The sequence below is a fragment of the Oratosquilla oratoria genome, chromosome 41 (assembly GCF_046742065.1).
Source record: "Oratosquilla oratoria isolate Oo_2021 chromosome 41, ASM4674206v1, whole genome shotgun sequence".
Classification (NCBI taxonomy): domain Eukaryota; kingdom Metazoa; phylum Arthropoda; class Malacostraca; order Stomatopoda; family Squillidae; genus Oratosquilla; species Oratosquilla oratoria.
The window spans coordinates 37,742,692-37,770,586 of record NC_134817.1 but is presented as its reverse complement, the minus strand read 5'-3'; the positions used below and the strand labels follow the sequence as shown (position 1 = coordinate 37,770,586).

At 40.2% G+C, this 27,895-nt stretch overlaps 1 protein-coding gene across 4 annotated transcripts; it reads left to right on the top strand.

The window, feature by feature from the left end:
• Positions 1-490: 490 nt before the first annotated feature.
• Positions 491-27,895, top strand: LOC143021232 (interleukin enhancer-binding factor 2 homolog). Of its 4 annotated transcripts, none has more exons than XM_076178601.1 (9): positions 491-663; positions 10,845-11,038; positions 16,986-17,114; positions 17,595-17,760; positions 17,860-18,028; positions 18,976-19,096; positions 22,285-22,396; positions 22,708-22,860; positions 27,393-27,895. In XM_076178601.1, the coding sequence occupies exons 1-9, from the start codon at positions 651-653 to the stop codon at positions 27,539-27,541; spliced, it is 1,206 nt and encodes a 401-aa protein (XP_076034716.1). In that variant the 5' UTR covers positions 491-650; the 3' UTR covers positions 27,542-27,895. The 4 variants fall into 4 exon arrangements, with proteins under 4 accessions (XP_076034716.1, XP_076034715.1, XP_076034718.1 ...); XM_076178600.1 differs by having other exon boundaries at positions 493-663; positions 17,592-17,760; XM_076178603.1 differs by lacking the exon at positions 491-663 and adding an exon at positions 964-1,049 and having other exon boundaries at positions 17,592-17,760.

The following is a 27,895-nucleotide window of genomic DNA, read 5'->3' as shown; positions in this document are numbered from 1 at the left end:
TGTGCACAACTAAAAATTTACCGTCAATATCAAGCTGAAAAGGGTATCATATTACGTCAATTAAAATGGCAGAGGATATATAATTTATTACGCAAAGTAAATGAGGCACAAGATGCTTGGATTCACGAGTCTATAAGTAGAAAAAACATGTGCGATCCTGAACATAAAAAAAAAAATAAAGGGACCCAAAATATATTACTCGGACATCAGTTATATCTACAAATGTTAAGAGATCTCTTATAATAACGTGATATATAATCACAAAAACCACTCCACTTCTTTTCCTCTCTTGCCTCGGAATATGTAGACTTATGTAAAAATTAACAGGTCATTTTCCGGCCGGGGCATATCATAAGTAAAGAACATGTAAATACTGGATACATGCCATGGTTCGATATTACAGGTATTCTAACGAGGTAATTACCATGTTTCGAGATTTATTAGATATATAGAATTGGGTAATTGTGTCCGGTGTCACATGTAACTTGTAAGCGACTTATCACTTACAGTCCTGCATCCAAATCTTATTTGATGCACAAATTCCAAACTTGATTATTTTATTCTTTCTAATCTTATTTGTTTTCACCCAATGTTAATTGAATCTCAACTTTGACATATGATATTACTCAAAGGACCATGTTCTAAACGAGATGAGTAAACCAGGTGAGTAAACACGGAATGCGTTTGAAAGTATTCCTTTCATGGCTAAATATATGATATATACAGTGTTTTCCACGAAATTGTTTGGATAATGTATATCCTATTGATTTTCTTTAGCCTGGAAAATTATGTCAAAATATTCCAAAGTCTTCTAAACCTTTGTACGTTTTTTTGCAAAGAGAGCAGTACGTGTTATCCATCTCAAGAGGTAATTGAAATAATTATATTTAAATATTTCTTTTTATTTCATGTAAATTTGGTAAATGTATGTAAAATATTTATTTATGTTTTAATGAAAATATTACTGGAATTGTTTTGATGGTTGTCGGCGTCTGGCTAAGCGTGTACTAGTAAGTCTGGCGGTAGCGTTGTAGAATTTAAAGTCTTGGGTAAGTAAAATCGTTGAGGGATTAGAATTTACTCTTTTCTGGAACAAGTGAGAAGTAAATGCTGGGATTAAGCACATATTTGATTTGGGTTTGGGAATTGGACTTTAAGAACCCTATTATCCGTGAATATGCCTATGCTTGTTGTTATCAACAGGACTGTCCATCAAGCAATATTTGGTTATTTTTGTGTTTGCAATGAACCCTATGTGACATATTATTATCCAAGTGACGTATACCACTTTAAACTTAGGAGGGTTAGTAGTATCTATAACAATGGGTGCATTGTAAATGCAAAAGTTTCCAGTAATGACGAATTTTTAGTCGTGATGTCCTGTACCGGTAGACCATCAAATGCCTTGACTTGGCATGGGACGTTTTGGTATACCCAAGTGGGACATTATAAATTATTAAAATGTGTTGTATATTAAATTAAAACAGTTTTTCTTTAACCAAATTACATGGAAATCACACATTTCAAAGGAAATAGGTCAAATAATGCAATCATATGCTAAAGTTTATATAAACTTGTGCATTTGAGCAAAAACCGTCATTTTTTGGGTTTGGTAGGTTTGGTCGGCGACAAATTAGCTAGCATGTCGTTGCATTATTTGACCTGTTGTATTTAAAATGTGTTGTATATTAAATTAAAACAGTTTTTCTTAAAGGAAATAGGTCAAATAATGCAACCATATGCTAAATTTTATATAAAATTGTGCATTTGAGCAAAAACCGTCATTGTTTGGGTTTGGTCGGCTTTGGTAGGTTTGGTCGGCGACTAGTAAATAAATTAAATTTAGGTCCTGTATATCGCATCAAATTTGGTTCGAATACATCTGAGTACATTGCAAGATAAATTTTATGCCCAAAAATATTAGTTGTCGGTTTAATTAATGCAGTTGACGCTAGCGTTAACTAGTTCCTGTTAGTTGTGGGACGTTCTGAGTAACTAGTTCCTGTTAGTTGTGGGACGTTCTGACTGGCGTGCAATTAGTTCTTGCTAGGTATATTAAATTAAAACAGTTTTTCTTTAACCAAATTACATGGAAATCACACATTCCAAAGGAAATAGGTTAAATAATGCAACCATAAGCTAAATTTTATATAAAATTGTGCATTTGAGCAAAAACCGTCATTGTTTGGGTTTGGTAGGTTTGGTCGGCGACTAGTAAATAAATTAAATTTAGGTCCTGTATATCGCATCAAATTTGGTTCGAATACATCTGAGTACATTGCAAGATACATTTTATGCCCAAAAATATTAGTTGTCGGTTTAATTAATGCAGTTGACGCTAGCGTTAACTAGTTCCTGTTAGTTGTGGGACGTTCTGACTGGCGTGCAATTAGTTCTTGCTAGTTGTCGCTAAGTAGTGACCGCAAATTACATGAAAATCACACATTTTAAAGAAAATAGTTGAAGCAATTAAACTATATGCAATCTATTACACTAATAACACGTTTTTATGTGGGACGTTATTCGTAGTTTGATCCAGTGGTAGTGGGGCGTTTTGGTGCACCCAAGTGGGGCGTTTTGACCGAAGGCCAAGTGGGACGTTTTGACAGTGGGACATTCTGACTGGCTTCGCGTAGGTGAGGGAAGCTAATATAATTTTTTTAAACAAATTTATATTGTCAGATCAATATAGAACCCCGTTAATGTTCAGTGGTAACAAGTGTTGTGAGAACTCATTTTTTTTTTATGTAGCATTGGCCAGTGATTGGGCAACCATAAATTAGGTACAGGCACAAAATTTGCAAAAAAAAAATTAACCCCTAAATTCTTGTTGCATATGAAAGCCCATTTCATTGGAAAGAAAACGACGCAACGGACAATTTATAGTTTCACCCAACCAATGATTTTAATATGTGGCTTATGTGTTTCTGGTGAGAAATGTGATATGAAGGGTCTCACTAATTGCCGAACAAACCGAACAAAACTGATAAAAGCCGAACAAACCAACAAAACCCAAACAAGGACGGTTTTTGCTCAAATGCACACCTATATATATATATATATGGTTACATTATTTGAACTATTTTCTTTAAAATGTGTAATTTCCATGTAATATGATCAAAGAGAAGTTACGTTTTATCCTCTGCTAAATTACCGACCACAGCTACGATTCGTCCAGCCATATACATCATCATTTAATTCTTGATACAAGTAAAATAATGATCTCTAATAATGATTGGGTATTAAAAAAAAAAAAAGCCAAATTCCCAAAAATGCCACCCTACAAATTTTCCTGCCAAACACAGTAAAAACATGCCAAAAATGCAAAAGTTGGCATTAAAAACGCCAATCTGGCAACCCTGACGCTCAGTGATGATCTGCACTCGCAGAACATAGATGGCAGGCTAGCGGTAAATTTGTGACCACCAGTCAGTAACTTTGCAGAAGCTAAAAACATAACTTCTCTTTGGTCAAATTATATGAAAATCACAAATTTTAAAGAAAAGAGTTTAAATAATTCAACTATATGCAGTCTATTACACTAATAACACAATAGTAAGAAACTTAATAGAGTGAAGTTTGATCCATACTACCAATGATCATTGAGGACGGGCTGGATAAAAACGTAACTTCTCTTTGATTATATTACATGGAAATCACACATTTTTAAAGAAAATAGTTCAAATAATGCAACCATATATATATAGAAGTGTGCATTTGAGCAAAAACCATCCTTGTTTGGGTTTTGTTGGTTTGTTCGGCTTTTATCGGTTTTGTTCGGTTTGGCAATTAGTGAGACCAGATATGAACGATGGTGTACATCATTTCCATTGCAAATGCGTACTTTTCAAGTAATTAATTATTAAAATTATGCACTTATGCCTACATCTCCCCAATGATCTAGGGGGACGTGTGGGATTTTTGGGTGGGGAGCACTAATGAATCGAGTAATGCGCGTTTCAAAACAGGTATAAAATGAACAAGAACACATGAAAAAGATATAAAAAAAACCATAAATTTCATCTTTGAGGTCTGGAGTGTGGTCGGCTAACGCGAGCGGTAGCCATGTTTGTTACCAACGATTTGAAATATTTGTCGCTATATCCGCTACATCTAGTGAAGGCCACTCCACATGCACAGGAGTTGCGGTCAATTTATAGTTTCACCCAACCATAGAAATTGATATGTGGCTCATGTGTTTCTGGTGAGAAATGTTGTGATATGAATGATGGTGTACATCATTTCCGTCACAAATGCGTACTTTTCAAGTAATTAATTACTGAAATTATGCACTTATGCCTAAATCTCCCGAATGATCTGGGGGGATGTGTGGGAAATCGGGGTTTTTGGGTGGGGAACATTAATAAATGGAGTAATGTGCATTGCAAAACAGGTATAAAATGAACAAAAATACTTTTAATAAATGGAGTAATGCGCGTTCCTAAACAGGTATAAAATGAACAAAAACACTTATAGAAAAAAAATCACATTTTAGGGCCGGAGTCACGCTTAACGTGAGCGGTAGCCATGTTTGTTTTTACCAACGATTCAAAAAATGTCTCGCTAGATCAGCTACATTTAGCGAAGTCCACTCCAGCCGCGCAAGACTTCCTAACTGTAAACTAACGTTACCTCCGTTAGGTTAGGTTAGTTTATGGTTACCAACTCTTGCACGAGCAGCTTCCCTAAATCTAGCGGTTATAGTCACAAATACTTAAAATCGTTAGTAAACAAACATGGTGCCGCGCACAGTACCTGCCGAAATGGGATATTATGTGTTTCTTTAGTCTTCTTCATTTTATACCTGTTTTGCAATGTGCATTACTCCATTTATTAGTCTTCCCCACCCAAAATCCTGTACCGCCCACACATTGTTCGGGAGATGTATGCATAAGTGTATAACTTCAATACTTAATTACTTCAAAAGTATGTATTTGCAATGGAAATGATGTACACCATCGTTCATATCACTACGTTTCTCACCAGAAACACATAAGCCACATATCAAATTCTGGAGGTGCTAACCGTAAACTAACGTAACCTAACCTAACCATTCGGTTAGGTTATGATAGGTTAGGTTAGGTTTGCTTTGCTTAGCTTAGCTTAGCTTAGGTTATGTTACGTTAGGTTACGTTACATTAGGTTTGGTTACGTTACGTTGGTTAGGTTAGGATAGGATAGGTTACGTTAGGTTTGGTTAGGATAGGTTAGGTTTGGTTAGGTCAGGTTACGTTAGTTTACAGTTAGCAACTCCTGCGCAGGTGGAGTGGCCTTCACTAAATGTAGCGGATATAGCGACAAATATTTCGAATCGTTGGTAACTTGGTAAACAAACATGGCTACCACTCACGTTAGCCAACCACATTCTGGACCTCAAAGGTGATTCTAAGCTTTTTTGTGTGTTCTTGTTCATTTTATACCTGTTTTGCAATGTGCATTACTCGATTTATTAGTGCTCCCCACCCAAAAACCCGGATTTCCCACAGGTCCCCCCAGATCGTTGGGGAGATGTAGGCATAAGTGCATAACCTCAATAATTACTTGAAAAGTATGCATTTGCAACGGAAATTATGTACACCATCGTTCAAATCACAAAATTTCTCGCCAGAAAAACAAGCCACATATCAAAATCGTTGGTTGGGTGAAACTATAAATTGACCAAATTTTTTAAGTAGCTTGAAAAATAAGGGAGATACATTTTTTTTTAATGATTTTTCTATTCCAATTTTTTGGCTAGTTTTTACCATAACAAAGTGTGGCATCTCACTAATTACCAACCAAATCCGAACAAGGACTGTTTGTGTTCAAATGCACAATTTTATATAAATAATTAGCATGTGGTTGCATTATTTGACCAATTTTCTTTAAAAATGTGGGATTTTCATGTAATTTTATCAAAGAGAAGTTATGTTTTTATCCTCTGCAAAATTGACCACAGCTACGAATACTGTCCATCTCACTAATTACTGACCAAAACCGACCAAGGACAGATTTTGCTCAAATGCAGTTTTATTTTAAAAATTAGCTTATGGTTGCATTATTTGACGTATTTTCTTTAAAATGTGTGATTTTCATGTAATTTGATGAAAGAAGTTTTTATCCTCTGCAATATTACAGACCACAAACTACACTATTAAGTTTCTTACTATTATTAGTGTAATAGATTGCATATAGTTGAATTATTTGAACTATTTTCTTTAAAATGTGTGATTTTCATGTAATTTGATCAGAGAAGTTGTTTGAGCCTCTGCAAAATTACCAACCACAGCTACGAATACCGTAAAAAATCAGCATACTTGATCTGTTTTCTTTAAAATGTGTGATTTTCATTAAAATTGATCAAAGAGAAGTTACGATTTTAGCCTCTGCAAAATTACCGACCACAGCTTCTCTTTGATCAAATTACATGAAAATTTGATCAAAGAGAAGTTACATTTTTAGCCTCTGCAAAATTACCGACCACAGCTTCTCTTTGATCAAATTACATGAAAATCACACAATTTAAAGAAAATAGGTCAAGTAATGCAACCATATGCTAATTTTCTTCATATAAAATTGTGCATTTGAGCAAAAACCATCCTTGGTCGGTAATTACTGTAGTGAGAAGGACTGTATTCGTAGCTGTGGTCGGTAATTTTGCAGAGGATAAAAATGTAACTTCTTGATGAAATTACATAAAAATCACACATTTTAAAGAAAATATGTCAAATAATGCAACCATATGCTAATCTTTTATATAGAATTGTGCATTTGAGCAAAAACCGTCCTTGTTCTGGTTTGGTCGGTTTTAGTCGGTAATTAGTGAGACCGAAGTGTGGTAATTTGTAAAGATTTTGGTAAAGAAATACACAAACTCTAAACCACCTATCCAGTTTTATTGAAATTTGGAATACTTGGGTTTTATGGGTCAACAAAGCACTTGAGTATGTCAAAAACAATTTGGAATGTCTCCATCATACCAAATTTGCCTTTTCATGGCAACTCGAAGTTTTCAATTTAGAGATGATTATCAGTAAAACCCAAACTGCTGTGCCAATTGACATACAACTTAGCATGTGAAGGTTTGATGGGTCAACAAATCACCTGAACATGTCAAAATAAATGTAGGACCTTCCTTTTATACTACTCTTACTAACACCTTTCGTGTTGCCGTGGCAACTATTAACAGTTTAGAGATAATCATCTGTAAAATTCAAACCCTTGGCCCAATTGACATGCAACTTGGGATATGAAGGTTTTATGGGTCAACAAATTACCTGAGAATGTCAAAAACAATGTAGGACCTTCCTAGGGGATTTCTCCCCGTCTTCACCTTTATGCTTGGGGATGACTTTAAATGAAACAATAGGTTCATATGTTTAAAGTAAATATTTCACAACACGAACAAGCGTGCATACACTTTAGAGGTGAGAACAAGACTGGCGTGGGGACGCCAAGATTCGCGGGCAAACATGCACAAATCGCACGGTTCGATTTCAAAGAAAAATGCACACACAAATATACAATGGCAACAATCAAATCAATATACATAATAATACTACAATAAATACATATTAATACTACAAGTATGTATGTACAACACACAAGGAATATGTCACCATTACAGGGGGACGGAGAAGGGGGGTCGCCGATTTAATGAAGCGGCCTTGCTGTGGATGTGCTGTGTCTTGCGACACTGCTTCTGACCCAGGGCAGTGGACAAAGTGCAGGGATGACCCGTCATCCAGGAGGTGCTAAGAAAAGAGGGAGGGTGGAGGGGTGTGGAGTGTTTCAGGGATGAAATGGGTGGGAATGATTTTATGCCTTTTCCTTTTTGGCTACCTCCCTTATAAGGGGGAAAAAGCCTTGGTATATGTATATGTATGTAGAACCTTGTGCAATGGGGTTGAGTTAACTATAAGAGTAATGTAGAGAGTGGAGAATTGGTGGAGAAAGAGGAAAAGGGCAGAAGGTAGGGAGGTATTTAGAGTGAACTGCTTAAATGAGAAAAGGAGGAGGAGTATAAGAAGAAGCTGAGAGAGGAGTGGGAGTGGAGGATAGCATAAAACTAGGAGTGGAGGAGGAATGGGGATGGTTCAAGGAGGGCATCATAAGGTGAGCAAAGATGGGAGGGAATAGAAGGAAGGGTAGTGAGTGGTGGGATGAGGAAGCAAAGGTGTAGAAGAGAAGAAGCAGGTTTTCACAGATTGGTTACAAATTAGGACGAGGGAATCATATGAGAGGTACAAAGAAAAGAGAAGTAAAGCAAAGATATAGGAGGCAAAGAGGAAAGCAGATGTGAAATGGGGTAAGAGTATGACAGGAAATTTTGAAAGTAATAAAAAGATGTTTTGGAAAGAAATTAAAAGAGGAAGAGGAGGTGAATCAAGTAGAGAAGAAAAGGTAAAAGGTGCAGATGGAGAGATGATAATGGAAGAGAAGGCAGTGAGATGAAGGTGGGCAGAGTATTTTAGGGAGCTGCTAAATGTGAAGGAGGATAGGGAGGGAAAGGTAGTTGCAGTGGGAAGTGCTAAGAAAATGACCATGATGAGTGAGGAAAATGGAGGAGAAATAAGGAATGATGAAATGAAGGCAGTTGTTAAGATGATGAGAGCAGGTAAGGCACCTGGTGTCTGGATGGATGCTACGTAGAATGTTTGATAAAAGGAGGTACAGTGATGGCGGACTGGCTGGTGAGGTTATTTGATGTTTGTTTAACCTCTTCACTCCGGGGCACATCGCATGTCTGGCAGCATTAGCTACCCGACGTGCAATGTTGCGTCATAATAATCGCATTATAAAAAATAGTCAGTGCTCAATCATTCGTTCTCTTTCACCCGTGTATTTTGATAACCATAGAAAAATGATGAAGCCAGTTTAGAGAGAATGAAAATTACGTAGGTACGACTACAATAAATATAATCAAGATGGCAACGTCGGCTTCGAGTACCCACTTGCTCCTCATGCCGCCTACATAGGCGTCACCGTATGGAAGTGGTTAAGAGAGGGTAGAGTGCCGGAGGACTGGAGGAGTGCCTGTATAGTTCCACTTTAAAATGGAAAGGGAGACAAGTGTGAGTGTAGTAGTTTCAGAGGGATTAGCTTTTTAAGCGTAGTTGGGAAGGCTTATGGGAGGATCTTGATTGAGAGGATTAGGAGATGAACAGTGTGGATTTAGGACAGGTAGGGGTTATGTAGATCAGATTTTTTGTGGCAAGACAGATATGTGAAAAAGCTATAGGAAAAGGTAAGGATTTTTTGGGACTTTTATGGATCTGGAAAAGGCTTATGACGGTAGACAGAAAGGCACTGTAGGAAGTATTGCAGATATGTGGGATAGGAGGAAAGCTGTTAAGAGCAGTCAAGAGTTTTTACGAGAGTAGTAGAGCTTATGTGAGGATTAGAAATGGAGAGAGTGAATGGTTTGAGGTAAAGATGGGACTTCGTCAGGGATGTTCAATTTATACATGGATGGGGTGGTGCAAGAGTAGTAGGTCAGGGATTGGAAATGGTTAAAGAAAATGGAGAAAAGTGGGAGATAAGCCAGTTGTTGTTTGCTGATGACAATGCGCTGGTAGCAGGATCAGAGGAATGATTGAGGAAGTTTGAGGTGTGTGAAAGAAGGAAGCTGAAGATAAATGTGGGTAAAAGTAAAGTGATGAAATGTACAAGGGGAGAAAGTGGCAGCAGACTGGAAGTGAGTATTAAGGGAGAGAGACTGGAGGAAGTGGATAGTTTTAGATACTTGGGTGCGAATGTGACAGGAAAGGGAGTGGTGGGGGTGGAATGTAGATTGAAAGAAGTGAGTAAATGCCTTGGGGGATTAAAAAGTGTGATTAGTAATAGACATTTGGGAAGAGGAGATTGTATGGAGGAGTGATTGTGCCAATAACACTGTATTGGGCTGAAATATGGAACATAAGAATGAGTGTGAATGTATTGGAGATGAAATGCCTGAGAAGTATGATAGCTACTAGGCTAGATAGCATGAGAAATGAGGAGGTGAGGAGGAGAATGGGGATGTAAAGGAGTTAGGAGATAGGGTTGATGAAAGAGTATTGGGATTATTTGGACACATGGAAAGAATGAGTGAAGAAAGATTATTAAAAGAGGTGTGGAAGGAGTGAACATGAGGGGTTGACCTTGGATGAGATGGATGGATGGGGTAAAAGGGGCATTGGGAAAGAAGGGAATGTCTGTTGAGGAAGGACGGGAGAGAACAGAAGATAGGGGTGAATGGAGAATGGTTGTGAATGGATGATGCTGTGATGCATGAGGGGGAGTGTGTGGGGGATGGGGGGTGAGGAAGTATGTATGAGAAATAAGTTGAAGCAGCCCGAAGGGATTTCTCCCTGTCTTCTCCTTTTCTGCATGAGGGGATGGGGGAGGGGGGTTGCTGAATTAATGAAGTGGCCTTGCTGTGGATGTGCTTTGTCTTGCAACTCTGCTGCTGACCCAGGGCAGTGGCCAAGATGCAGGGATGATCTATAATCCAGGAGGCGCCAAGATAAGAAGGAGGGTAGAGGGGAGTAGAGTATGTAGGGGATGGAATGGGTGGGAGTGGTTTCTATGCCTTTGTCTTTTGGCTACCTCCTATAAAAGGGGGAAAAAGCCTTTGGTATATTGTATGTATGTGTGAAAACCTCATGAATAAATTTTAGAAATCTTTACCCAGACCTATCAGTGCTGTGGGGTTTACTGTAAAAAAAAAATAGGATTAGGTGTATATTTGGTTGATTTAGAGCACATATAATGCAAAATTTGTCTTTATATGCTGTGGGGTTTACTGCAAAAAAAAGATAGGGTTAAATGCATATTTGGTTGATTTAGAGCACATATACATAATACAAAATTTGTCTTTACAGAGCACGGCATGGTAATGACGAGAGGAAGAGGTCGTGGCATGAGGGGTGGAATGGGACCAAGGCCCATGGGACCAGGGCCACACTTTGTTCCCAAGATGAAGCAATTTGTGCCCAGATTACCTTTTGATATGGTGCTGTGCGAGTCTGCATTTCCCCGTGTCAAAACTGCTCCAGATGAGTCAGCTTTCCAACAGGTTAGTTGGAACTTAGAGTGTTAAAAGGAATAACAATGGGTATAGCAATCTAACTGATCTAATTATTAATTCACAAAATACATTTATCCCCCTTATACGGAAAATAGTAATACTCCCAAATGGATGACGGACAGATTGATACATGAGATCGGAATGAAAAGAGTATTTTACATAAAAATAAAAATAAAAACGGGGAAACACACCTTAGGTCAAAATATAATGAAATGGCAAAGCTAGTTAAAAAGAATACAAGTATAGCAAAATGTAATTATGAAATTATGGTTGCCAGTCAAGCAAGATCCAACCCAAAGGGTTTCTTTCATCTCTATAGAACAAAATATAAAGAAAGAAAAGGACCAATAAAAAACGATGAAAATCTCATGATAGAATCGGAGGAAAAAATGAGTGAGGACTTTAACAATTATTTTCTCTTGGTGTTTACTAATGAGAGGTTAGATATAGTACCTGACTGCCATCCAATTTTCAGAGGGGATGAAGAAAGTAGTCTATCTAATATCAGCATTAGTAAAGAAGTAGTAGTCAAGCAGATTGAAAGACTTAAAGCTACAAAATCCCCAGGTCCAGATGAAATTTTTCCGAGAATGCTTAAGGAGTGTAAATTTGAAATCTGCGACCAGTTAACTGAGATATTTAATAAATCGGTAGACACTGGTTTTGTGCCTATTACTTGGAGGCAGACAAACGTTGTTCCTGTTTTTAGGCCAATCAGTTTGAAATCGGTTATAGGAAAAATGCTTGAATCAGTTATAGTAAATAGACTCGGAGAACACATCGAAAGAGATAATTAAATTGGTGATACACAGCATGGTTTTTCCAAGGGTAAGTCATGTGTGACTACTTTTCTATCCTTTTACACTAAAGTATATAAGGCATCATATAACAATGATAATTACGATGTTGTTTACCTTGACTTTAGCAAAGCGTTCGACAAGGTGCCACACCAGAGACTACTAAATAAAATCAAAGTCCATGGCATAGGAGGAAAAGTGTTAGAAGGGATTAGAGCTTAGATTAGTAACAGAAAACAGCAGGTCACCATAAATGGAGTAAAATCTAGGTAGGGCAGTGTTACTAGTGGGGTCCCCCAGGGCTCGGTTTTGGATCCCATTTTGTTCATTATGTACATAAATGACTTACACGATGGGATAAAGATTGATGTTGATAAGTTTGTAGATGACACTAAAATAAGACGCCTAATTATGGCAGGAGATTATGCAGAGATGATGCAGGATGATCTTAAATTGTTCACATGGTCGGTGAAATGGCAAATATGATGAACTTTAATATCTCAAAGTGTAGTGTGTTAAATGTAGGGCTACACAACCCTGAAAATAGATACAGCTTAGATAACATGCTTTTAGAGAAAACAGAGTGGAAGAGAGACTTGGGAGTTCTAGTGAGTCTGGACCTTAAAACCAGGAAACAGTGCATTAGTGCCAGGAATAAAGCTAACAGAGCATTAGGTTTCATTGCTAGGATGGTAACGAATAAAAGTGCAGAGGTAATTATCAGACTCTATCTAGCGATAGTTAGACCCATCCTTGACTATGCAGTACATTTTTGGTCTCCATCCTACAGAATGGACATCAATTCATTAGAATCAGTACAGAGAAGAATGACCGAAATGATACATGGACTCAGAAATTTGCATTACACTCTCTGGAAAGACGTAGAGTGCAGGTGATCTAATAGAGGTGCAAGTGGATCAAAGGCTTTAACAAGGGTGATGCAAACAAGGTCATCATATTAATACAACAGGGCAGGACTCAGTAATGGTTATAAACTGGACAAGTTTAGATTTAAGAAGGAAATAGGCAAGAATTGGTTTACTAATAGGGTGGTCAACGAATGGAATAGACTTAGTAACCATGTAGTAAGCGCTGAAACAATCAGTTGTTTTAACCTCTTCACTCCGGGGCACATCACACGTCTGGCAGCATTAGCTACCCGACGTGCGATGTTGCGTCATAATAATCGCATAAAAAATAAAGTCAGTGCTCAATCGTTCATTCTCTTTCACCCGTGTATTTTGATAACCATAGAAAATTGATGAAGCCAGTTTAGAGAGAATGGAAATTACGTAGGTACGACTACAATAAATATAATCAAGATGCCGACGTCGGCATCATCGAGTACCCACTTGCTCCTCATGCCGCCTACGTAGGCGTCACAGTATGGAAGTGGTTAAGAAGTGATTAGACAACTTTATAGATGGGGATGACAGGTGGTGATGGATATGGAGCTGCCTAGTGTAGGCTTTATGGTCTCTTGCAGTCTTCTTCATTCTTATGTTCTTATTGGTTTTGGTGGTCCTATGAAACAGATATTGGTGAGAAAAGATTTTGGATGTTGTAAAGATCTGCAACCTCAGAGTGCCTGTGTGTAGATTATCTTTACAAGCTAATGTTTGGAGTGACTGGTCTTAACTAGGTTATGTTGTTTGGTTAGGTTTGGTTCAGTAACCTAACCAGGCACATTTCTGGGGATGCTACTATTTTAACCTCTTTTGCATGATGATGCCTACGTAGGCATCATGAGGCGCAAGTTGGTATGTGAGGATGCCGGTGTTGGCATTTTGATTATATTTATTTTGTAGTTGTAGATGAGTGACCTCTGAATCCTTTGAACAGGCTTGATCATGTTTTCTGTGTTTATTATTACTCTGAGTGAAAGAGAATGAGTAATACAGCAGTAACTATTTTGTAAAGCAAGTATTATGATGCATCATTGTACCTCAGGCATACAATGTTGTGTGCGAGAATTTGACTTGTATTGAAGAGAAAGCTAATATGTAGGGTAGCTCATCTTCACATGGGTATTCTGAATTCTGGGGTTGCTGATCCTTAAATATCTGAGATGTCTGTTAATTAAGGAAGAAAAAGTCCAGAAGAGGAGTGAATGAAGGATGGTTGTAAATAGATGAAGAAATGATGTAGCATGAATTGATGTGTGCTCTATAAATTATTTTAAGTAAATGAAGAAGGGGGTCACCTTATAATGAACTAGTGTGGGTCACAGCTCCAATTGTCAGGTTCAGTTGTGAGAACATTGTGTCTCTGTGCTTTGCCTTTGACCCAAGAGGTGTGGCAGGGGATTGGGATGGTATCTTTATCCATAAAATGCCAAGATGGAAGGGATAACAAATGTGTATTGGATGAGTGTAGTGTGGGTATTTCCTTTGAATTAGTCACCCCTTTATAAGTGGGAAAAGGCCTTTTGGTGTTTATGCATGAATGTATTATTATTAGGGTGGAAATAGCATATGGATAGGATAGATCAAAAGGGACTTTGGATGCAAGAAGAATGTCAGACAAGGAATGGTGGTAAAGATGTAAGTGGAGAGATTGTAAATGGGTGAATGAATGATGTGGCCCAAAGGGATGAGGTCCATAGATTGAGTGGATGAGGGGATGGGGTTGACATAGAATGAAATTGGGTAAACTAGCTCCAACTGCTGTGGAGGTCCTGTGTCTGGCTCATGTGGGCAACCACGTGAGCAATGTGGTTGGGGGCAGGGATGACCTCGGGGTATTGTGTTCCTCCCATGTATATATAAAGCATAGTGAAGATATAATGAAGCTCTAATTACTTGATGGAAAATTCTTCCACATCACTCAGCTATGGATGAAATGAAAGTCTGGGGAACAAAAATTATTAAATACCTTTAATTTTTAATTTGTTTCTCTGAATAATATAAAAAAAAAATGCCAGAAAAGTTCATGTTTCATAAAAGAATTCAAATTAATTTAATTTTTTACTTTGGAAAATATAGAGCATGATATTTTCTTTCAAATGAAATAAAAATGACAAAAATCCATAAAGAACAACTGAAGATATTATAACAGAAAGAACAAAAACATAAACTTAACAGGATGGGGAATTAACTTTTCACAACCATTTGTTTGATGGTTGCAGTATATAGCAAACCTCCAATTTCCTCTTCTTTGCTAATGAGGTGTGAGGTGAGGGTGTGTGGTGTGAGTGGAGAAGGTGTAAGGTGGGTGTGGCTAGTATATGCTTGTGGAGTGCTGGGTGCAGCTGTGATGCTTTCCTCTTTCATTTTCCTTGTTTCTTTTTCAGGCACTTACAGGCCCTCTCTGTATTCTGCCACTTCACTCTCTTGTTTCTTGTTAATTTTCCCATCATCACAGCAACAATACAAGGCAAGGAATCAAAATTGTGGTGTATGGTGAGAGTGCCAGGAGCGACGTCACCTTTGACATTTTGAAGAGTACTGATGCCCTGTCCACTGTCTTTGTGGGGTATGCTGGTGGGAGGAGTTGCCAAATATCTCCTTAAACACAATTCTGTAGCAAAAAATGAAATAGCTATAGAAATATTGACTATTTCAATATATAGGATATTTTTTTATGTGATGGGGTTGTCAGAGGTTGCCAATATTTTATCTATTTTATTCTGTAAAAAAAAAAATATATACAGCTGTATAACTTTGTATGAGTGTTGCCACCGTCATAGAGATTATTTTGATATGTTTACCTAAAACTTGCACATGTACCAGAATGCTGGCAACACTCCCTTAAAGGAAGGACTTGTTCCAATATTCTCCAGTGGTAGAATGAGTAAAAATGTCTTCCTATTTATGGAAGATGGAGCTCTTTGTCACACTGCTCAAGCAACACAAAATTGGTTGAGCCAAAATGGGATCAGGAAACTTCCATGGCCAAGTCAGTCCCCAGATATTAACCCTGTTGAACACCTCTGAGGCATATTAGACCGACAACTTCACACAAAGAACAGGAAGCCATCTTCAAAGCCACTCTTAGGATTACTACAGGAAACATGGCAAGAAATCCCTCAGGATGATATTCGTGAACTAGTCACTAGCATGCCTAGAGGGGTTCTTGCATTGAAAAAAGCAAAGGGGATGTCAGCCAAGTATTAGTTATTTACATTGTGACCATTTATAAGCACTTTAATAGTATCAATTGCTTGTTTAATAAGTCAAATGATTTCTCTTGGTGTTTATTCAGGTATGTCACGTCTGTGTACATTTACTTGTATTTTAAAGAGAAATTTTCTCTTTGAATCCTTGAGTCTCACTGTAAATTTTGTCAAGTTTTGGGTCAGATGATTTTGTCAAGTTAAATGTGTTGCCCCCCTAGACTGGAGGATGCAAGCCTTTCATGTTTTTATGGTCCACCTTTATTAGTTTAAAGGTGAGTTATCAGGAACAAGTCTAAGCGTGCAAGTAGTTTGCTGTATCTGTATACCTATCCTTATAAGGGTGGTAGCCAGCCAAGGCATACACCCATCTATCCCACACCCATTTATTTCATGAGGGGACGTCCTAGGATGAGGTGGATGGATGGGGTGAAGGGGGCTTTGGGGAAGAGGAGAATGTCTGTTGAGGAAGGAAGTGAGAGGACGGAAGACAGAGGTGAGTGGAGAATGGTTGTATATGGATGATGTTGTGACTGCATGAGGAGGAATAGGCGGGGGGGTGGGGGCCGGGGTAGTATGTGTGAGTAAATTTTGACGCAGCCCGAAGGGATTTCTCCCCGTCCTCGCCTTATATGCAGAGGGAGACGGAGAGGGGGGGTCGCCGATTAAATGAAGCGGCCTTGCTGTGGATGTACTGTGTCTTGCGACACTGCTTCTGACCCAGGGCGGTGGGCAGGGTGCAGGGATGACCCGTCATCCAGGAGGTGCTCAGATGAGAGGGAGGGTGGGAGGGGTGTGGAGTGTATCTAGGGATGAAATGGGTGGGAGTGTTTTTATGCCTTTCCCTTTTTGGCTACCTCCCTTGGAAGGGGGAAAAAGCCTTGGTATATGTATGTATGTAAAAATATCTTAGTTCTCTGTAGATGAAAGGGCATCTGTACCCACTGTTTGGGTCAGTAGTTTGATGAACTTGATATGATTTTTGTTTTGTTGTAGATTTAAATTGGCCATATTTTGTCAACAGGCACTACTGAAGAGAAATGCCGACCTTTCGCCAACTGCACAGGAACAAGCTGCGGTGCTTAATTTGGTCACCAAAATCCAGGGTGTTATGGACAATCTTATAGTTGATCCTGGGAACTTTGATGCTTGCGTATGTATCTTTGACCTCCTAAATATTGTTCTCACAGATCAGTATATCTATGTAGTTTGATTTTATAATCAAGATTCTCATGTAGGGGTACATCCTTTCATTTTACAAGTTGTAGCATTATTAAGTTTGCCTTCTTAAAATGTCTCTCTTCAAATACATGCAAGAATTGCACTGGCATCCTGCATTGAAACAATATCAGGAAACATGGAATGTTATGGAAAGTTACCCTACACTCAGTATTTCCAGACAAGAACACGAAATCTCTTCACTAAGTGACTTGTAAGCTTAACTGGTGGCTATAATTGGTTCTCTAAGGGTCCCAAGAAGTCAGGGCAGCTAATTTATCAATATTTTACTGTACAACTGTTCAGGTATCTTTATATCGGAAGTTTTATAAAGATAATTTTTACCAAGTAAATTTAACTTTTTATGATTAGGTGTTTTTATTTCTTTATTCATTCACTCTGTAACATGCAGCAGATAGAGGAAGTTCGTCAGGTGGGCTCATATAAAAAGGGCACCATGATGACGGGACACAATGTTGCCGACATTGTGGTCATCTTGAAGACGTTGCCCACAAAAGAGGCTGTGGAGGCCCTAGGCAAGAAAGTATGTGAGGACCTCAGGTCACAGGATCCTCAGGAAGGTTAGTTTCTGTACTCATTATACATGATTGTTAGTTGTAATAGGTAATTGGATTAATACTTATTCTCCTATATCTTTATTGTATCATATTGTCTTACAGTTTTGGTGCTGACAATGCTACCTAATGACAGAGGTTTTGAAATCAGCAACAGTGAAGCAACTGTGAGGGTTCTGGTCACCACCATCCATCAGAATCTACGGAAGTTAGACCCAGAGTTGCATTTGGATCAGAAGATTCTTCAATCACATTTGGCAGCTATTAGACATAGGTTTGTTAAGCTATTCACATGCCTGTAAGGCTATAGTGAATGAAGTTATCTTTTTCTTTATATATTTTACTACTTATTGAACTGTGTAACATTGAAATAGTGCTGTTGAGATTAGTGAAATAACCAAACTATGGCCTGAATGATAGGGAAAGTGCCACTCCATGCTGAATGGGCTCATTGATATAGGTACAAGTCCTCTGTTATCCAGAAGTTTTTACAGAGTCGTCCAAAACAAAATTATTATTTATTTATTTATTTTATTTAGTTTCTTTTTCTTTCTTCCTCTCTTCACTGTCACCAGCTTAAAGAAGAAAAAGATCAGGTAGCAGTGCAGTGAGCTTTGCATTAGAAAGTAAAATAGAATAGGAAAGAGTATATTTGAATGTTCAGAAAATGTGAGTGAACACTGGGCTTGTTCCAGAGACCATGTACCAACCCTTTAGGGCCACATCTCCACATGGAGGTGAGGGTTTGCAGGTTGTTCTGGGCAGGTGACCGATGATTCCTTGCTAGGGACATGGTGCCATGGAAGTCACCCTAATTCAATCCACCTCAGTGCCACATCTTGATTGGCATTTCAGTGGTGAAACCTAGTGAATTTACCTTGGAGACGCTATCATGTTGAAGAGGTGGACTTTTATATATGGTAAGGGAAGGGAGAAACGTGAGGAGGAATAGTAGAAAGCTCAGATCCATGATGTCTTTGAGATTGTAAGAGTGTTATGAATTAATAATTGACCCCCGTTTTGCTTAGAGTTTATTCATTAGCTGAAGAAAATTATTTGTTGTTAGCTTTTACGTAATTTGTAAAGTAGATAGGGCATTATGTCTGAGGTGAAATGCAACAAGAGAATTGCATATTATATATGTCTGAAAGATAACCACGGTAAGATATTTTTAATCTCCATATAATAAATCATCTTGCACAAAGTAATATAATTTTTCAGTCGATGGTTTGAGGAAAATGCCCACCACTCATCAATTAAAGTCCTCATACGTTTATTGAGAGATTTGAGAAGCCGCTTTGAAGGTTTTGAGCCCTTGTCCCCCTGGATGCTGGATTTGCTGGTTTGTAGTTTGTGTTATTTGTTGACCATTACAAATTAACTTAATAGGTTTATTACATACATATATATACCAAAGGCTTTTTCCCTCTTATAACAGAGGTAGCCAAAAAACAAAGCTATAAAAACCACTCCCACCCATTCTATCCCTAACATACTCCACCCCCATCCACCCTCTTCCCTCCCTCTTATCTTGGCACCTTCTGGATTACAGGTCATCCCTGCACCCCATCCACTGCCCTGGGTCAGAAGCAGTGTTGCAAGACACAGCACATCCACAGCAAGGCCACTTCATTAAACCGGCGACCCCCCCCTCTCTGTCCCCTTCATGCAGAAAAGGAGAAGATAGGGAGAAATCCCTTCAGATTGCATCAATTTATTTCTCATGCATACTCCCCCACCCACTCCACCTCATGCATCACAGCATCATCTATACACAACCATTCTCCATTCACTCTAATCTTTTGTCCTTTCCTGCCTTTTCTTAATGGACATTGCCCTTTTTCCCAATGCCCCTTTTACCCCATCCATCCATCTCATCCTAGGTTGACCCCTCATGTTCACTCCTTCCTCCTCTGCCTTCCACACCTCTTTTACTAGTCTTTCTTCACTCCTTCACTCATTCTTTCCATGTGTCCAAACCATCCCACTACTCTTTCATCAACCCTATCTTCCAACTCCCTTTCCAGCCTCATTCTCTTCCTCACCTCATTTCTCACGCTGTCCAGCCTAGTAACTCTTATCATAATTCTCAGGTACCTCATCTCAAACATATTCAAACTCTTCCTCTCTTATGTTCCATGTTTCTGTCGGCACAATCACTCCTTCATACAGTCTCCTCTTAGCATCCATTCCCAAATGTCTATTTCTTATTACACTTTTTAATCCCCCAAGGCATTTACTCACTTCTTTCAATCTACATTCTGCCTCCACCTCCACTCCCTTTCCTGCCACATTTGCACCCAAGTAGCTAAAACTATCTACTTCCTCCAGTCTTGCTCACTTCATCTGCTGCCACTTTCTCCTCTTGTACACTATGGGAGTTTCAATCCTAACACGCGCTGTACTACTCTCATAAAAACTCATGACTGCTCTTAACAGCTTTCCTCCTATCCCATATATCTGCAATAGGTTTATTAAAAACAACATATGAAATGTAGAAAAAGCTGTACATTATGTTAGAAAATACATCTAGTTTCTGTATGGTGATAAATGTATACTGTATGGGGCAGAAACATGGAACATACGAGAGGAAGAGAAGAGTTTGAATGTGTTTGAGATGAGGTGTCTGAGAAGTATGATGGGGGTTACTAGGCAGGATAGACTGAGAAATGAGGAGGTGAGGAGAACAGGGATGGAAAGGGAGTTGGGAGATAGGGTTGATGAAAGAGTATTAGGATGGTTTGGACACATGGAAAGAATGAATGAAGAAAGACAGAGGTATGGAAGGCAGATGTGGAGGGAGTGAACATGAGGGGATATCCTAGGATGAGATGGATGGATGGGGTGAAGGGGGCTTTGGGGAAGAGGGGAATGTCTGTTGAGGAAGGACGAGAGAGGACAGAAGACGGGTGAAAGGAGAATGGTTGTATATGGATGATGTGATGCATGAGGTGGAATGGGTGGGGCAATGGGGTGTGAGGTAGTATGTGTGAGCAAAATTTGACGCTGCCCGAAGGGATTTCTCCCCGTCTTCGCCTTTATGCATGGGGGGACGGAGAGGGGGGGTCGCCGATTTAATGAAGCAGCCTTGCTGTGGATGTGCTGTGCCTTGAGACACTGCCTCTGACCTAGGGCAGTGGACAAGGTGCAGGGATGACCCATCATCCAGGAGGTGCTAAGATAAGAGGGAGGGTGGAGGGGAGGGGAGTGTATTTAGGGATGGAATGGGTGGGAATGATTTTATGCCTTTTTCTTCTTGGCTACCTCCCTTGTAAGGGGGGAAAACCCTTGGTATATGTATGTATGATAAATGTGTACTTCAATTTGGTTGACCCCCATTTAATTGAGAAAGGGCTTTCTGGTATATATTAATGTAAAGTGTGAGACCTGGGAAGCAAGAGAGAAAATAGTGTGAGGGTTATTATTCATATTCTTTTACAATCTATTCTGTATTCCAATAGGCTTCTTCCCCCTTAAAAGGGATATAGCCTGCCAAGGCATGCACCCATCCCCACCCATTTGACTCACCCATTACCCATTTCCTTTTTATCTTGGCTCCTTGTGGATGAAGGGCCGTCCTGATCCCCTGCCCACAGTAGCAAGACAGCACATCCACAGTAGGGCTGGCTGCTTCATTTACATAGTGCCCCTCCCTCCCTCATCCCCTCATACAACAATAGAGAAGATGAGGAGAACCCTTTGGGCCGTGTCAATATATATTCCATTCGCAACCATTTCCAACTCGCACTCCTCTCTTGCTTTCTCTTTTCCCTCCTCAAAAGACATTTCCCTTCTAGTCAAAGCCTATTTTACTTTACCCATCCATCTTATTGTTGGTCTTCCCCCTCTGGTTCATTCCATCCACCTATGACTATAACACATTTTTTGCTAGTCTTCATTTATTCTTTCAATGTGCCCAAACAATCCCAATATTGATTCTTGTACCTTCTCTGCTGAATACTTGCTGGCCAAGTGGGTTAGAGCATAACTACTTGCGGCAGAAGTTGAAGTGATGGAAATTCGAACCCTGCCACCAGCAAGTTGGACTAAGGGCATGGTTAATTTAATTCCACATTACAAAGTCCTCTGTAAGGGGAACTGTCCTAGTCTTGTGATGTTAAACAGAATTGTCATCATCACCATATCTGCCAGATCTTTCCAACCCTGCTTTCCTTGTAAAATCCACCATGCTCTCAATTTTTTTTAAATTTCTCCATTCTATTCCAAGTCTGCCCCATACAGTGTGATAGACACAATCACCCATCTATAAAGTCTTCCCATCCATTCCCAAATACATATTTCTTAACATTCCTGCAAGAGATTACTTGCTTCTCTCACTGTACAGTTTACCTCCTCCCACTCTTCTATTTCCAACATGTGACCGTAAATATTTAAAACTGTCCACATACTCAAACTTCTCTCTTTTAAGACTTACCACTTCCACCTCTTGTGCATATCAAACTCTTGCACTGTCTCAGACCCTCCTCTGACAATACTTCTCTTTTACAATAACTTGTGTATTATTTTTAGGCTCACTATGCAATCCTGAATAATCCAAGTCGCCAGGCATTACCAATCAATGCAGCATTTCGACGATGTTTGCAGCTTCTTGCAGCAGGACTGTTTCTGCCAGGCTCAGCAGGTATAGATGGAATTTTTTTTAAAGTTTGATGTCCAGGATGTTAGAAATGTAGAGTTGAATGTGTATACATATAGTTCTTCCATGTTACAATACAATGGCTTTGTCTATGGGAGTTTTTATGTACCTGAACCTATTCCTGGGCATTTGATAATTGATCATACTGTGTAAAGAAAATCATTTGGTTCCCCTGGTTCTCCCTTGCAGATAATCCATATCCTGACTGTATCCAAGGAGGGGAAAGGTCATCCCCTCCTTCCATCTGTCTCTTTCCCTTCCTGTTGTTTTCAATGTCTGATTTTATTTTATTACAGGAATCAGTGACCCATGTGAAGGTGGCAATATTCGGGTACATACTGCCATGACCTTGGAACAGCAGGATCAAGTCTGTTTGACTGCACAAACACTTTTGAGGGTTCTATCACATGGAGGCTATAAACAGATCCTTGGGTTAGAAGGAAATTCAAGTAAGTGTTTTGAACAGAATGGCATGCATTTATGGGGTTTAATTTCTTGCACAAGGAGCCAAGAAAATAGGGAGGGGTGGTGAATGGGAGTGGATTTATGCCTTGGACTACCTCCTTTATAAGGGAGGAAAAGGCCTTGGTATATGTATGTAATTTCATGCATGCTTTCTAAGATATTGACATGGTTTAAGTATGTCATGAATGTAGGGGACATGGGCCTGGCTGAAGGCAAACTCTGGAAAGTTTTGTTAGTTCATTTTTAAAATTGGACCCCCTAAGAACAGGTAAATAAGCTTGCTCTGCCTCAAGAGGATGGAGGGGTGGGGGGGTGTCTCCTTGGTGAAGTCTTGGTATGGGAGGTACATACATACATACATATATGGGAGGTAGCTGGAGTTAACTTCCTTGGTGAACTCCCAGTGGCCCCTTATAACTGGGATGAGGTCATGAGCGTTGTATTAACTGTCTCATGGGAGGTGCTCAGCACAGCTGGAGGCTGCAGGTGATTTGTGGTGGTTTGGACCTTAAGGGCCCCTTTTGTCTGGCCAGATGTGGCTGGGTCATGACCTCAGGGCAGCCATTGACTGCCAGGTGTTCAGTCCCTGTGGACCTTCTGAGGCACTGATGTTACTTAAGCATCACCAACAAGGCAACTACCTCACACGCCCCCATGGAAGTCAAGGCAGTAGTGACATGTGGAGCCTCAACAAGAAATGTCAAGATAGTTGCCCTCGTACTGAATATGACAGGGCAGGAACTGAAAAACGGATTTGGAACTGGCCGGTAGACTGCAGGGGCAGTAGCATGTGGTGGTTCACTTGTCACAGGGTAGCAAGCCTTGGAGTACTCAGCTACTCATGTGGTATGGTGTTTTTGGTGGCGTGGCTGCAACATTTTGAAAATAAGGACACATCAGACTTGTTCTGGTTGGTAGCAGGGCGTTGTGGACTCTTGACTTTGGTGCCAGTTTGTGAGGTGTTGACAAGGAGTTGCAGGGGAGGTCATTGCTGGTTGCCAGGGCAGAACATTTCAATAATGGGACAGTTGTAAGGAGGCTGGCAGTAATATCAGCCTTGTCTGTCATGATGATGTGGGTGGCACGTGGAATTGGTGACATTCTTGGCCATGAGTTTTGCTGCAGGGCCTGGCATTCTTGGGTCATGTGGTAGCTGCTTGGACTGTGGAAATCACAGCCTGGTTGGTTCTGGCTGGTATTTGATGGTCAAATGGGAATAGCATGGATTGGGGACATGGCTGGTGACTATGGGGTTCTGGGCATCTAGTCACCTGTGGAAGAGGGTTAGAGGATGACACAGGAAGTTTGTGAGGTACCCGGTTTCGATACGGTTGTTGTAAGGTAGTCTGGGCATGTGGTCAGGTATTGGTCCCCAGTTGTAATCATTTGCTTGGGGAATGTGCAGTTTCGGTCCATAAGGTGAACTACCATGGCAGAGGGCAGTTGGCTGTGGATGAGATCGGCAACGAAGAAATCACGGAGGTTGCCGAAGGTCTCTGGCATGTGACAAGCCTTGATCCACACATTCAGGTACTGAAGGGTCCTGAGCGTGAACCGTCACATGTCATCATGCACTTTTGGTGCAGCATTGAAGAAACTACTGCAGAGTTTTACCAGTGTCAGCTGGTATACATCTTTCAGCAGCTTTGAACCTCCTGGTAATCATGTTGAAGGTCAAAGGGTAGGGATTGATCCATGTCCCATGCCTCTATTGGGATAAGAAAGAGAAGGCAAGTTAGTGCATACATCAAACCATAGATTGCACTTTTGGTGTATGGGTCAAACTTTCCTAAGAAAGTGTCTAGCTTCTCATTCTCTGGGGTGAAGGTGGATGGGGGAGGTAGGAAACTAGGTGCTGGACCAGAAATGGTAGTGTGTTTGATTTAGGCGCCTTGATTTGAGGTCTTGATGGTGCTGAAGTGCTTTTCATTCATAGTGAAGGTTATCTTCACTGTTTTCCATATATCCCAGCAGCTGGACTTCCATACAAATGCCTCTGATAGTGGCGAGGATGTCATCTCTGTTAGAAAGGCTCTCCATCATGGGCCATGGTCGGTGTTTGGAGTTGATAGTTGAGTTTGCTAGTCATTAGCTTTACCAGAGTTGAGGTTCAGGACCTTATGATCTCCATCGAGTGTGAATGGGTCAAGGTGGGGTTGCTCACAGCTCTAGTGTGTTAAATGATCTAGTGGTGGGAGTAGACCACAAAACAATTCAGCATGGTACTCAGCAGTTGGATGTTGTACTGGCGAGGCTAGCAGTGTGAGAGTGGACATAGGTCGAATGTTGTATTGTGAATGCTAGTATCTGATAGAAGAGCATGTAGCAGGAAAATGGTGAGGGCAGGCTGGCTGGCAGGCAGTTGAACTAACAGTAGTTGGGCAACTAGACCTCAACAGACCAGGAATCAGGGCCCCAAATGTCAGGAATGTCCCTGGCTGAAGGCAAATTCTGGAAATTTTTGTTAGTTTGTTTTTAAAGTTGGGTGCTAAAGCACAGGTAAATAAGCTTGCTCAGGCTGCAAGAGGAGCAGAAAGAGATGGTGTCTGTCCTCGGCAAAGTCTCAGTGTGGAAGGTGGCTGGAGATAGCTACCTCAATTCCCAAGGCTGTCTGTCCTTGGTGAACTCCCAGTGACCCCTTGTATTCACTGGGATCAAGTCATAACCCTTGCATTAAATATATTTTGGGGGATGTTCAGCACAACTGGGGGCTGCAGGTGTTCCAGGAGTCTTTTGTGGGTTGGAACTCAAAGACCTGATTTGTCTGACCCGATGCAGCTGGGTCATGACCTAGCCAGTGACTGCCAGGTGTTTGGTCCCTAGGGACCTGCTGAGGCACCAATGCTACGTATGTGTCACCAGCGAGCGGAGCTGGGTGTGTTCCATTTTAGTTTAGCTGCAGTTAGCGCTCCCAAACTATTAAAGTTTAAGAGACAGGTTCATACTGAAATAATGGTTTAGTAGGCCACAAAGAAAATTTTTGTAGGCCACATGCTATACCTGCGCCTATATTGCTTTAATAGTTTGGGAGCGCTAACTGCAGCCAAACTAAAGCAGAACACACTGAGGAACATGCCCAGCTCTGCCAGTGAGGCAACTGCCTCACAAAGTACATTAAAAGAACAAAGAAAGCCTAGCCAAAAAGAGAGAAAGGGGATAGATCATTGTTACTTACAGTGTATGTTTAACCCCTTCCATACGGTGCCGCACACGTAGGCGTCATGAGGAGCAAGTGGATTCGCGACGCTGCCATATCGGCGTCTTGATTATATTTATTGTAGTCGCCCCTGTGTTTTTACATTCTCCCAAATGCGCCCTGAATCCCATTCTCTGTGGTTTTCAAAATTCGCGGGTGAAAGAGAGGACGATCAATATAAGCAGCGACTATATTTTATGATGCGAATATTATTACGTTACGTCATATGGCTGACATTGGCTGCTGCCCGCGAGATTTAAGTCCCGTACTGAAGTGGTTAAGAGGTGCAGGATGTTGGTGAGGGCCATATGCAGGGGACTGGAAATGGTTAAAGAAAATGGAGAAAAGTGGGAGGGGAGCTAGTTGTTTGTTGACAACATGCACTTGTGGCAGAGTCAGAGGAGGGATTGAGTGAGTTCAGGAGGGTGTGGGATAGGAGAAAGTTGAAGGAAATTGTGGATAAAAGCAAGGTGATGAGATGTACAAGGGGAGGATGGCACTGAGTTGGAAGTAAGTCTTAAAAGAGGAGCTGGAGGAAGTGGATAGCTTTAGGTATTTGGGGTGGTAATGGAAGTAAATTGTAGACTGAGAGAACCAAAGAAATGGCTGTGTGAATTAATAAGTGTCATGAGAAATTGACATTTGGGAATGCATGCAAAAAAGGAGACTACATGAAGGGGTGAGTGTGCTGACGGCACTGTACAAGACAGAGACCTGGAATTTAAACAAGGCAGGGCTGATGAAAGAGTATTGGGATGGTTCAGACATATGGAAAGAATAAGTGAAGAAATGTTAGGAAAAAGTGTGTGGAAGGCAAAGGTGGGGGAGTGAACTTACAAGGGTGACTGAGGACGAGATGGATGGATGGGATGACTGGGTGTTGAGCTAAAAGTGGAATACTTGTTTAGGATGGAAGAGAGAAATCAGGAGATAGGGTTAAGTGGAGAATGGCTGTTTATAGATGATACTGTGATGTAAGGAAGGGATGAAATGGGGGAGGGTAGGGAGTGGTTTTGAATGACATAGCCATCTTTTCTTTTTCTGCATGAGGGGATGGAGAGGGAGGGTTGCCGATAAAGTGAAGCAACCTTGCTGTGGATGTAGTCTTGTTGCATTGCTTCTGATCTAGGGCAGTGGGTGAGATACAGAAATGACCTGTCTTCCATGAGGATCTAAGATTACAGGAAAGTGTTGTGGATGGGAGTGGAATAGATACTTACTTTTTTACTTTGCTGCCTCCCTTGAGGGAAGGTGGGGGGGGACCCTTGGTATAAATAGATGTTTAAGAGATGCATACAGTATTGTTTTTTATGATTACAGGTATAGCAAGTGAGATGTCAGTCTGGGATGGCGTAGTGGTGTCAGCATTGGAGAAGGCTTACGAGAAACCTCCAGAGAGACCCCCTCAAGATGAAGATGCAGACGATATGGATGCAGATGATGAATCCATGGAGACCAATGATAATTGATGTTTTAGGAAAGAATGTTTAGTTAAATATTTCAACAGGCACACTTTGGCCATGTCCAGTCTGAGAACTTGTACAATTCTTGTATGTATTTGTATTAACCTGTTTCATACAAAGTGAATAGTATGACATTAGAATTCAGTAGGCAGTTTGCAGTGCCATTTTTTGAAAGTCACATTTTGTTGACTAAAAGTTTTATAATCAAATTTTGCTGGAATAAGATGGAATCGATGTTTAGTAAAGTTTGACATGGAATATTGCCAAAGGAAGGAATTTGAGTTCATGAAATTGAAATTTTATCAACTTCAGCATGCAGGTACTTGTTATTTTGTGTATTAATATATAGAAAATATCCAA